At 30.6% G+C, this 12,283-nt stretch overlaps 2 protein-coding genes across 3 annotated transcripts in view; both read left to right on the top strand.

The window, feature by feature from the left end:
- Positions 1-6,404: 6,404 nt before the first annotated feature.
- On the top strand, positions 6,405-11,085 carry LOC100165839 (tubulin alpha-1 chain). 2 transcript variants are annotated; one of them, XM_001947073.5, is made up of 4 exons: positions 6,405-6,740; positions 8,626-8,848; positions 9,328-9,629; positions 10,151-11,085. In XM_001947073.5, the coding sequence occupies exons 1-4, from the start codon at positions 6,738-6,740 to the stop codon at positions 10,976-10,978; spliced, it is 1,356 nt and encodes a 451-aa protein (XP_001947108.2). In that variant the 5' UTR covers positions 6,405-6,737; the 3' UTR covers positions 10,979-11,085. The 2 variants fall into 2 exon arrangements, with proteins under 2 accessions (XP_001947108.2, XP_003244769.1); XM_003244721.4 differs by lacking the exon at positions 6,405-6,740 and adding an exon at positions 8,122-8,250.
- A 74-nt stretch (positions 11,086-11,159) lies between these two features.
- The window catches only part of LOC103309556 (tubulin alpha chain-like), a 2,291-nt gene continuing 1,167 nt past the window's right edge, over positions 11,160-12,283 (top strand). Inside the window, exon 1 of the mRNA XM_029485072.1 lies at positions 11,160-11,183. Coding sequence (XP_029340932.1) covers positions 11,160-11,183 — 24 coding nt within the window. The remainder of the gene's footprint in view (positions 11,184-12,283) is intronic.

Genomic DNA, 12,283 nt, shown 5'->3' with positions numbered 1-12,283 from the left:
TAAAAATATATGGGTATTTACTATTAAGTATTAGTATTTACTATTTATTTGTATAAAATAATTGCAAGAGTACAGACTACGGAGTAGGTACTGACTACTGGCAGTACTTACTACTTGCATACAAATTTGAATTTAGAGTTTATTATAGTGGATTTAACAGTTGTTATGTACTTATAAATAAGAATTGTAAAATGCAATACTAGATTATGTTTTAATTTTCAATAGTATTAAATACTTAGGTAAATGTAAAAATGGATAACATATTAATTTTCAATAACGACAAACAGAATATTTGAATAACGTTTAAATTACCAATAACAATAAACGCACAAATTCTGTAACGCTTTAATTGTAAATAACGTTAAACGGAATTTTTTTTCAAATTCGAGCCCTGCATCATCATTGTATAAGAAAAACGATTCTGAGCGGAGACGGTTTGTCAGTCTGGATATTTTAAATTATTATTTATTTTATCATGTAAGTTGAATTAATATTATAATATTATAATTTTTTATTCGTTTCTATGGTGATAAACAAAGCGTTAGAAATTAAAATCCCATTTTTAGCGTTTTTTCGTAATTTTTCGGTGGTTTTTCCCATAACTATTGAGAAAATCAGAAAATGACCTATCTAAATTACCATCTTGATCCAATTTGCTAAAAATAAGGTACTATATATATTCAACATATGTTGAAATCGAAGCAGTCCTTCTGGAAGAAATTTTGTATACAGGATATTAAAATAAAAATAAAAATAAACACCATTGTAAAAACAATAGCTTCCTCGCTCCGCTCAGAATCTAAAACAATTTTGGGCACAGATAAATACATTTCTGGTAAGTACCTGCTACAGATGAGTTTGGTTCAGTTTCGTCAATTTGTATTAGTATTACTATTTACTCTATAACTTAGACCAGATTATTTTCATATCATAATATATGTAGGTAATATAAATAATATTTTCTCGATGTTCTATGATTGCCTAACCCAAAGTTATTTTTCTAAAATTGTTGTCTGGAGATAGGTAATGTACAAGTTACCTTGACTTAACGAATGTATAAATTATGTAAAAACATGCAAATTAAAAAAGGTGGGTAAGTGGATGTCGCTCTGCTGTACAGTATGTTACAAGTGGGTCACTGTTTAATGGATAGTATTAAATTTGAATTCAATGATATAATATCACTGTATAAGAAAAACTATTCTGAGCGGAGACGGTTTGTCAGTCTAGGTATTAGACATACCTATTATAGGTATACTTGGTATACTAGGTATACTTATCTATAGTATTAAAAAAAAATTATCTATAATAGGTATCAATAATAAATTCCAAATTAATCATATCACAATATCCATGAGGTAACGCGTTATACATCAAAAATAAACCGTGGTACTATCATAGATATATAATAGTATACTTTAGAAGTTTCAAGTACCCACGAGTAATATTATACAATCACAAAAAAATAACTAAAATAGTTATTCCATGTTTTTTAATATGTAATTTCGTCCAAATTCGAACTAAAAATGACTATAAAAATAAACTGTGCTTATGTATTTCTTAGAATTTTTGGTAACAGAATTAAATATTTACGTGGAATATTGTTTTAAATTTTCAATCCTTAGATATAAAAGTTGAACATTTTATAAGTTTTTAACTACAAAATAATTATTCAATTTTAAATTTAATAAATTTTGTCAAAATTTCAACTTCAAATGCTTATAAAAAATAATTGTGCCTATGTATTTTTAATATTTTTCAACTGCTATTGTAACAATGTATCAGGAGCCTTGTATTAATTTTTTACACTTTTTGGCCCAACAGATAAAACTTTATTGATATTTATAGAAAAAAAAAACTAAAAAAATTGAAAACTTACAATATCCGTAAACAGCTCAAAAAGAGTCAAAATATTTTCAAAATTGTATGGTGTATAGGAAATGCTAATATAAACATTCAGTAAAATTTTCATGTATCTACAGTTATTCGTTTTTGAATTACAACAAAATAAGGAAATCGCTACATGAGAAATCGAGTGAATATCCAATGTTGTAAAAATTTGAATTTCAAACGATCATAAAAATTTAATTTGACTTTCTTATAGATATTTTTTGTTTGATAAAGGTAGATAATCTTATAAGGAATCTTGTATTACATTTTAAAATCTTAGATTTAAAAAGAAAATTTTTTACGAATTCTTAACTCAAAATAATTTGCTAATTTTCGTGATTTTTACATATTTTGTCAATTTTTGAACTTTAAATGCTAATAAAAAAAAAACTGTGACTAAGGATTTATAATATTTTTTTAAATCTCATTGTAACAATATAGTAGGAGCCTTGTATTAAATTTTCAAGTATTTTTACTCAACAAATAAAGTTTTATTGACATTCATAGAAAAAAAACTAATTAAATTGGAAACTGAAATTGTCCGTAAAAAGCTCAAAACAAATCAAAATATTTTGAAAATGTTATCGTGTATAGAAAATGGAAATATAAACAACCATTGAAAATTTCATGTATATACGGTCATTTGTTTTAAAGTTACACCAAAAACCAAATTCAATTTTGTGAAAAATCGATTTTGCGTAAAATTCCCGTTTTTCCTTAATTTTTCTTTTGTTTTTCACGGTGCTTTTGAAAATTACTGGGAATTTTAAATTTTGACCTCCCTAATGCACCAACGATATTCACTTTCCAATCGAACAAGATACTGAAGTTGATAATCGAAGCATTATTTCGACTACTTATCGTGTACACACACAAAAAAAAGAAAATAAAAAAATAAAAAAAAAAACACACATCATTGTAAAATCAATAAATTCATCGTTCCACTCAGAATCTAAAAAAGAAGCTAAAACCTCCACCAATATTTAATCATCATTTATTTATTACTTTTGAAAATGTAAGTCAATAAAGTGATATTTTAATCATTGTTCATATAGGTAATACTAATGAAATGCCCTTTTTTAATTTTCCAGTGTATATAATAATAATAATAAATAAATAAAATAATAAAATAAATAGGTAGTAACTCGTATAACTTGTTTAAAATATTTACTTTCACCTAAAGTTCAAAAAACGTTTAAATTTTTTCACACGTTCAGTCATTACTCACAATAGTTATAGGTACAAATGTACAATGGTCAATAATTGCAAATTAAAAATAAAAATTACACATGCACTTGAGAGTTTAAAACTATGTACCTAGATACAAACTACTAACACATACCTAGGCCAGTGGCGTGCCGAACTGACAAGCAGACCTAAGGCAAACTATATACAATTTGATCCCCCTCCCCACCACCAACATTTTTTTCACTATTTTCTTTATTATTCAAAATAATAATTATTATTAAGTTTTTTTAGGTATAAGTTGCACATCTATAGTAACACACCCACCCTCCCACCTACCCGAATTTTGCCTGAAGGAATTGCCTCAAAAAATTACTATTCAGCACGCCTCTGTACCTAGGTACAAACTGCTATTGTGCTATACTATCAGTAGAGTAATTAAAACTTAAAACTAATAAAAAAAATGCGCATAACCGGGCATCTGGGCGTAATGTTTTACACTGAAATGTTTTGTCTTTAGAAGTTAGAAGTGTAGAACTTATTTTAACGTACCTAATTATTGTTTATTTCTGAAGTCTTAAATATTTCTGAAATATCTTATAATCAACCGGAATTACAACATGAACAGCGGTACTTGCAAGTAAATTTAATTAAAATATTCATTTAAAACATTTTAAAATTTTGTTTTTAACATGTTTAACACATCATTTTTCAAATATAGGTAGTAAAAATCATTATAAACATAGTATTAAATAGAAAAATATTTCAATTGTTTTTTTTTTCTTCAATTCATCTGGCCCCGGTAATTAATATTTCTCCGTATAATAATTGATTTATTCAAATTTCTCCTTGAGCTACCCATAAATAGATGATGTATGTTAATTTCTTTTTCGAATCAATATATATTATTTTGTAATAGAGAGTAGATACTACCTACTGCGACAGTCCACTTATAAACTGTCATTTCGATAATAACGAATTTTTTTTTTACATTAAACAAAACTCGTATTTCGCTGAATCACACGTCTTATTCACACAATATAATATATAATATGTCGGGTGCATAAATTATTATAGCTAGGTACATAATTACATAATCGCTTCGTATTAAGTGAATGAATAAATATACATTTTCCTGGTATAAAAGTATGCATAGATATAATCATATAATAATATTGTCGTGCAGCGCTCTTAACAATATTTAAATGAGAACGACGCTTCAGTATATGTGAAATAAGTACCTATATATTAAGGTACCTATATCAATATATATAGATATATGCTTCGTATATATAATGTTTTTTTTTTTTTTTTTTTCTAATTTGTTCATTGTAACGACCTCAAGGTCTTTGACAATGCTTATCACAAGTGGGTAGTAGGGAGATCATGTGATCTATTTATCTATGTATATATCACTATATGCATGATACTACCCCCCTTCTCCAAGAGGAGACATGTGCGGTCTTCACTCCCAGTGGAGTGGGGACCTAGTTGGAAACCGGATGACGCAATCGGACGACAGCACGGGAAAATGGTGACTGCGTAGAATCACACACATTTTTTGCACTTTGCTATGAATCGAACCGATGACTGTGTGAGTGGTAAGTCAACTGTGTGACCACTGCGCCACTCCGGCCCCATATAATGTGGAATAAATAATTTAAATAATCGGAATTGATGGTAGGTACCTACTAACTCAGGTTGTGCATAACTTGCTCGTGCCATACTGAAGAGGACGCTATACAGACATCTGCAGTCTCCGTCTTACACGTAACATAATACAATTTTACGCTCAGCAGATCACGTTCAGCTCTGTTAGCTTAAAAATTACAGTTAATTTATTGTCCTCTTATCAAATTTGAAAGTAAGATTATTATCTAGGGAATCTCATAGGCTTTTAATTTTAAAGCGAGTTATGAGTAGGTACAAACAATTTTAAAATACTCATATTAACTCGTTTTAAAATTAATAAGAATTTAAAAATTAATATAAAAAGCCTATGAGATTCCCTAGATATTAACCTAAAACTAAGTGCGGCAATAAATAATATTCGCTGCGGGTCGCCAAATTTGCAAACTCGGCACTGCTGTCATATTATGATTACCTATATGTAAGGATAACAAAAAAAGGTCCCGTCAATTTTTTAATCCAATCAATATAACTTTCACTAAATTATATACGTAATTTGAACATTTGGCTAATATTTGTGCTGATAGCGTTTATTCATTGTCATAATGACATCGCGCTTGTTTACATGACAGTGTATGTCAAAATGAAATAAGTGTGATATTTTAAATAATAATAAAAACAATAACTAAATTAATTAAAGTAATAACGTATGTAAGAGTTAAAAATTAAATTTATTTGAATATCTGTATAACAAATTATTTAATGTTTGTATATTTTAGTTCAAACTTAACATTTGTTAAATAACATTATTACCTACTCCTACGACTATTATAGCCAAGGAGGTTTTATTGTTATAAAAAAATATTGTGCATATACTGATGTCAAACATCATTAAGTTTTGATTTAAATATTATAATAATAATTATTATTATATATATTAAATGGTTTAAAAATACATTTGACGAAGTTAACATAAGATAAAAACATTAAATTAGTCAAAACAACACACGGATTAATAACCAAGGTTGATGTAAACAGAATACAACTATATCGTATTTTTCATACCTACCTATTGGTCAAATGATTTTGTCAAGAAAGAGGAGGGTTCTGATTTTTTAACAAACACAATTTGATTATTAAAAATATAATTTATGATTATAAAATGTTATAAACATTGAAAAAAAAGTTCATGGTGATTCTTCTCACCCCCCCCCCCCCCCACCTAAATTCTGTTTGACCACCACTGAACTCGTGGATGGTGGATAATCTCCGTAAGTGGCGTAAATGCACTAAGGACCTTCCCGAAATTTCCAAAATATTTAATAATACATTCAGCGTTCCGCGGTGTACGTATTACGTAAGACAAGCGCGTATCCGGGATTTTTTAAAGGAGTATACTTTAATACTTTATATTTAAATACACCTGTGAGGTGTGTTTCAACACCAAACACCCCCATCTCCTTGCAGACTACGCGCCTAACCGTGTTTTAAGACTGTAGTTTGTATACGAAGGTTGTTGCAAAAGTGCTAAAGTGCAAAATGTTATATACAAATTGCATTAGCATACAAAACTTATGAAGGATTCGTTAATATAATATAACAAATTATCAACCACACCTCCCCCCCCCAACGCATAATGCCGACTACACCACTGACATCGGTAAACACGCGCGTCCTGTCGGGGTAATTTAATAACCAACTATTGGCCGTGCTAATAAAATATTACTGCAATAAGCTAGCGGCGGCGATATTGATATTCCTTGAAAATACTGCAATATTATAATCCGTTGTATCCATCGATGAGTGTGACGTATCTTTTAGAACTCAATAGAATTTTCTCGCAGCAACGGCCACCTAGCGACCGCTGTCGTTTAGAACATAAATTCATTATTTGTACGAACGTTGTAACGTCAGCATACGTGTCATAAACTTTCTGTTACATTTTTTTCTGTAATAATTGTTCGCACGTATTTCGTTTTGATTTCCTTCATTCATTTTCTTTTTGTAACCGTTTTTCAACTACATCAAACAAAATGGTGAGTAATTTTCTTATTCTATCGTAATTATGCTTTATTCCCAAAACCGTATTATAACTTTTTATACATTTTTATTTTCGAATTATTTATATCTCTTTTTATAATTACCTATTCATTTACTGTGTCTTAAAATAATTTAAATTAAGTATGACGTTCATAATATTTTAAATATATAAAATTAAGTAGGTACTCAAAATGATATCGGGATTATATCGGATTTTTTATTGTTAGTTAGTATTTTAATTAATTCGATTTCATTTTTTTCTTCTCGATATTATTTTAATTACAATTAATATTTAACAATTTTACATCTAAAAAAATTTAGGTATGACATTAGGATATTTAATGTGTCTGTAAAAATGAATTGGTTTTACACTTTTACATTTTGTTCAATCAATTCAAATAGTTTTAATTTTTTCTTAAATTAATCTGGTACTTTTTTAAAAAAAATTTCTTGTTAAATCATAATTTTATTTTATTTGTTCAGTCAACCAAAAACAATTAATTATTTAAATGTACCAAATTAATGTTTGTCCTTATACGTTTAATTATTTTTGCTATCACGTAGAATAAAAATATAAATCAATAGGTTCACTCAAAATCTGAATTTATATCAGTAATTATTTATTTAAAAATAATGAAGAATGTCTTAGTTAAAATATAAAAGTTCTCACAATATTAAATTCAAATTACATTCAGGTTCTTTAATTGTTATCGTTTAAGTATTAAACCATTCAATTATTAAGATAAATTTATTAAATAGTAATTATTAACGAAAATTCCGTGCATTATTTAAATACGTTATTTATGCGTACAATATACGTACCTACATTTAAATTATTTTTAATATCTATAAATGATTTTATATTATATTTTAATTGATAAATATTATTCATTTTTACGCTTCACGTAAAACAATTTGTATTAAAAATATCTTAAAAGGCTGTACTTTTAAGATATTTTTTAGATTATTAAATATTTTGTAACGATGTTATTTTTCATGTCAATAAAATTAATTATTAGCATTGGTATAGTTATACATAATTAATTTCTCACCATTTCAATATCTGTCAAAGCTTTTTAATATATTACTGTACACAATTAATGTGTACAATAATAATACTTTTATTATCATATATATATATATCATATTTTATGACGTGTAGCCACACAATGTATACAGGAATAAAATATTATGTTCGTACCACTAGGATTCGACAATAATTTTACACTCAAGTCATATTTAAAAATGTCATATTCTCGCGGTACGACGGCATTAGTTTTAAATTATTGAAAATATAAATTAATTCCGTATAACAGTATTGGCTGTTAATAATCAATCTATAGTATGTTTTTAAAATCGTTGTATATTTCCTTGACAACCGTTTTCGTTTAATTACATTTTGGTTTCGAATAACGCGTTTTCATTTATCTTGCGAACGTTTCTGTATTACTCATTTAGTCGTTTCGTTGTTAAATTGGATTTATTCTAAAATTTATTTCAATCATGGTAAGTACAACAACACAATATTATCCTAATTTGATTAATTAATATAGACATAATATCGTAACATGGTATAACAGTATAGGTACTTAATTATATAATAACTGGTAGATGTACCTACCCATCGTTAAATTTAATGGACCCGTCGGCTGCAGCGCCGCAAGGCGAACGGGCTCGGATATAATAATTAATAATTATTACAATAATTACATCGTATAATATAATTGTTCAAACGATGATCGCTCGCCGGCCATTTCGTCTTAGAATCATTTCGTTTTCGCGACACTTATATCCGAGTGCTGTTGAGAAAGAAACAAATCGCGTGGATCATGGTTTAATGTTATTCACATCAAATTTAATTTCGTGTTTATTTTTTTTCAGCGTGAATGTATATCCGTACATGTAGGACAAGCTGGCGTCCAGATCGGCAACGCGTGCTGGGAATTGTACTGTCTGGAGCATGGTATCCAACCGGACGGACAAATGCCGTCCGACAAGTCTGTGGGCAGCGGAGACGACAGCTTTAACACTTTTTTCAGTGAAACCGGCGCTGGAAAACACGTCCCCCGGGCCGTGTTCATAGACCTCGAACCGACCGTCGTTGGTAAGCGTACTTTTTTTTTCGTTAAAATTATTTCTCCTTATTATTTCAAAAGGGGACACTTCTGCACGGGTGACGGGTTTTTATTTAGTTTTTTTTCCAATTTAAGCAAATTAACGTTTAATAGCTTATATAATATGTTCTGTAGGTGTAGCGGAAATAAGTAGGACAATTAGTACATAGTAAAATGTATTATATTAGTAGATGTGCATTTTTCATATTATTTTTTAATTTTTAATAATAAAATATATAAATTATAATATATTTAAATATCAGAAGGTAGCCAAAATTAGAAAATAACTATTTGCAACGAGAAAAATAATCACGAAAAATGTGATTAAAAATAAGCTATTGTTACATAGTTCGTGTATTTTTACGAAGTACATAGATTTTAATGTGTATAAAAAAATGTTTTTATATATTTTTCGCGGAATAAATGATATTAAATAATATTATTAATAATGAATTATACGTTTGCGCAGACGAAGTGAGAACTGGAACGTACAGACAGCTATTCCACCCGGAGCAACTGATCACCGGCAAGGAAGATGCGGCCAACAATTATGCCCGCGGCCATTACACAATCGGCAAGGAGATCGTCGACCTAGTGCTGGACCGGATCAGGAAGTTGGCCGATCAGTGCACCGGGCTTCAAGGGTTTTTGATATTCCACTCGTTTGGTGGCGGCACCGGTTCCGGTTTCGCGTCACTGCTCATGGAACGGCTCAGTTCCGATTACGGAAAAAAGAGCAAACTGGAATTTGCCATTTACCCAGCGCCTCAAGTGAGTACCAAGTACCAACCTACACCTATGTAGACCACGAGCGTTTTTATCGTATAATTATAATATTAGTTGGATTTGGTTAAAAAAACATCGTTTGTAAAGTTTTTTCTCACCGTTTATATACAAAAAGAATTAATTTTTTTTCCGATAGTAAAACAATAATATACTCAATGAATCTGTGGGTGGAAACCGGGGTCCTTAAAACTATAGTATTATTAAAGACGAACTTAACTTGTCGTTGGGCACGAAGAGCTTGTTTTTGTTCATTAAACCCAGACAATTTTGTAACAATAATATTATAATAGTGTTATAATAACGTTATACTAATATTATTCGTTATTATAATGTTATAATAATATTATTAAGCAAAAAATTGCTGTCTGAGAAACCTCCCCGAATTTCAGCGGCTACCGCCCGCGTACCTACTTATGACGAGATGATTAAACGACATATTTTTAATTAACATTGATGATAAAATATCAACCACAAGTATTTTTTAATGTCACAATATTATATCACAGGTATCGACGGCCGTCGTGGAACCGTACAACTCGGTACTGACTACGCATACCACTCTCGAACATTCTGACTGTGCGTTCATGGTGGACAACGAAGCCATCTACGACATATGCCGGCGGAACTTGGACATCGAGCGTCCCACGTACACAAATCTGAATAGGCTGATCGGGCAGATCGTGTCGTCCATTACGGCGTCGCTGCGATTCGACGGTGCGCTGAACGTCGACCTGACCGAGTTCCAGACGAACTTGGTGCCGTACCCGCGTATACACTTCCCGCTGGCCACTTACGCACCGGTCATATCGGCCGAGAAGGCGTACCACGAGCAACTGTCCGTGGCTGAGATTACCAATGCGTGCTTCGAACCGGCAAACCAGATGGTCAAGTGCGACCCACGACACGGCAAGTACATGGCGTGTTGCATGCTGTACCGCGGCGACGTGGTGCCCAAGGATGTGAACGCCGCAATCGCCACCATCAAGACCAAGCGGACCATCGTGTTCGTCGACTGGTGCCCTACTGGGTTCAAGGTGGGTATCAACTACCAGCCACCTACCGTGGTGCCGGGTGGTGATCTGGCCAAGGTCCAGCGGGCCGTTTGCATGTTATCCAACACTACCGCTATTGCCGAGGCATGGGCCCGGCTCGATCACAAGTTTGACCTCATGTATGCGAAACGGGCATTCGTCCACTGGTACGTCGGTGAGGGCATGGAGGAGGGCGAGTTTTCCGAGGCCAGAGAGGACTTGGCGGCGCTCGAGAAGGATTACGAGGAGGTGGGCATGGACTCCACCGAGGGCGATGGTGAGGCCGGTGAAGAAGACATTTGACTTGATATTCCCTACCACCAACACCATTCCTCAACCAGAAATAATTTCGTTGTTGTTGTTGTAATGATGTAAATATATTTTCATACGTGTCGTAGACATAACAAATATTCGCTCGTGTACATTATTATTATAATTAGGTATTATTATTTTTAAATGTATTTATCGGTACAACGATATCGATATGAATAAAAATAACGTTCCAAAGGTATACAATATTCACGTATTATATGTAACGGATCTACAGCTATGGGGTAACGCAAAAATATCAAATTTAAATAAAATTCAACGATTCCAAAATAAAATACTAAGAAAAATTACCAACTCTCCACTATATGTCTCAAATCACTCCCTGCATAAAGACCTACATATGAAAACAGTTCAGGAAGAAGCTAAAAATTATTACAAACGATTCCACCTACGCCTTAACTCCCATCCAAACGAACTTGTAAAAAATCTGGCTTCATTAACCATTCCTGGTAATCCTCCTTGTCGCCTTAAGCGTAAATGGTGTAGAGACCTACTTAACCCCTAACAAAAAAAAAAAATTTAAAAATTTAAAAAAAAATGTAAAAAAAAAAAATAATAATTAAGTTAAAACAAGTAATTTAAAAAAACATAAGTGTCATCGGTGGGTGGCTTCTTAGCTCATAATTTCATGTTTTTTTATTGTGTCTCAGCTCATACTCTTATTGTGCCGTTTGTGTACAGATTGTGTATTACTAATAAAGAAAAAAAAAAAAAAAAAAATATGTAACGGATAACGGCGACGAGGACTATTCAATTGTAATAAATGGTATAACAAAATTATAGATTATAATATAGGACATACGAATAAAAATTACAGATTTTCAGTTACACACGCTGCACATAATTAGATTAAAAAAAAATTTGGTAATCTGAGTGGATTTTTTTTCTATTAGTAAACTAGTGGTCCATATTCGTATTCGTAAAATAAGTTTGAATAACGTCTTTTGACCTATAAAAATATAATAATGTTATGTCTTGCACGATATTATTTACAATAATAATACAAAATATATTAAGTGGTTAAATTATACAAATAAAATCTTTGTAGGTATACAAAAAAATATATCTCTTGTACGATATAATATTATTAATTATTATACACATATTAGGTGGCAAATTATACAATATAATCCTCGGATGATATTTGTTCAGCTTATTAATTATTAAATATTAATAATAGTAACCATGAACTCTTATGGGCAGTGTTGAGACTTATCTAGATAAATTTATCTAGATATTTCATCTAGATAATATTTATTTATATTTTATCTTATCTAG

Source organism: Acyrthosiphon pisum, chromosome X (assembly GCF_005508785.2).
Source record: "Acyrthosiphon pisum isolate AL4f chromosome X, pea_aphid_22Mar2018_4r6ur, whole genome shotgun sequence".
NCBI classification, from domain to species: Eukaryota; Metazoa; Arthropoda; class Insecta; order Hemiptera; family Aphididae; genus Acyrthosiphon; species Acyrthosiphon pisum.
The sequence above is the reverse complement of the archived record's forward strand: the minus strand, read 5'-3'. Positions and strand labels throughout refer to the sequence as shown.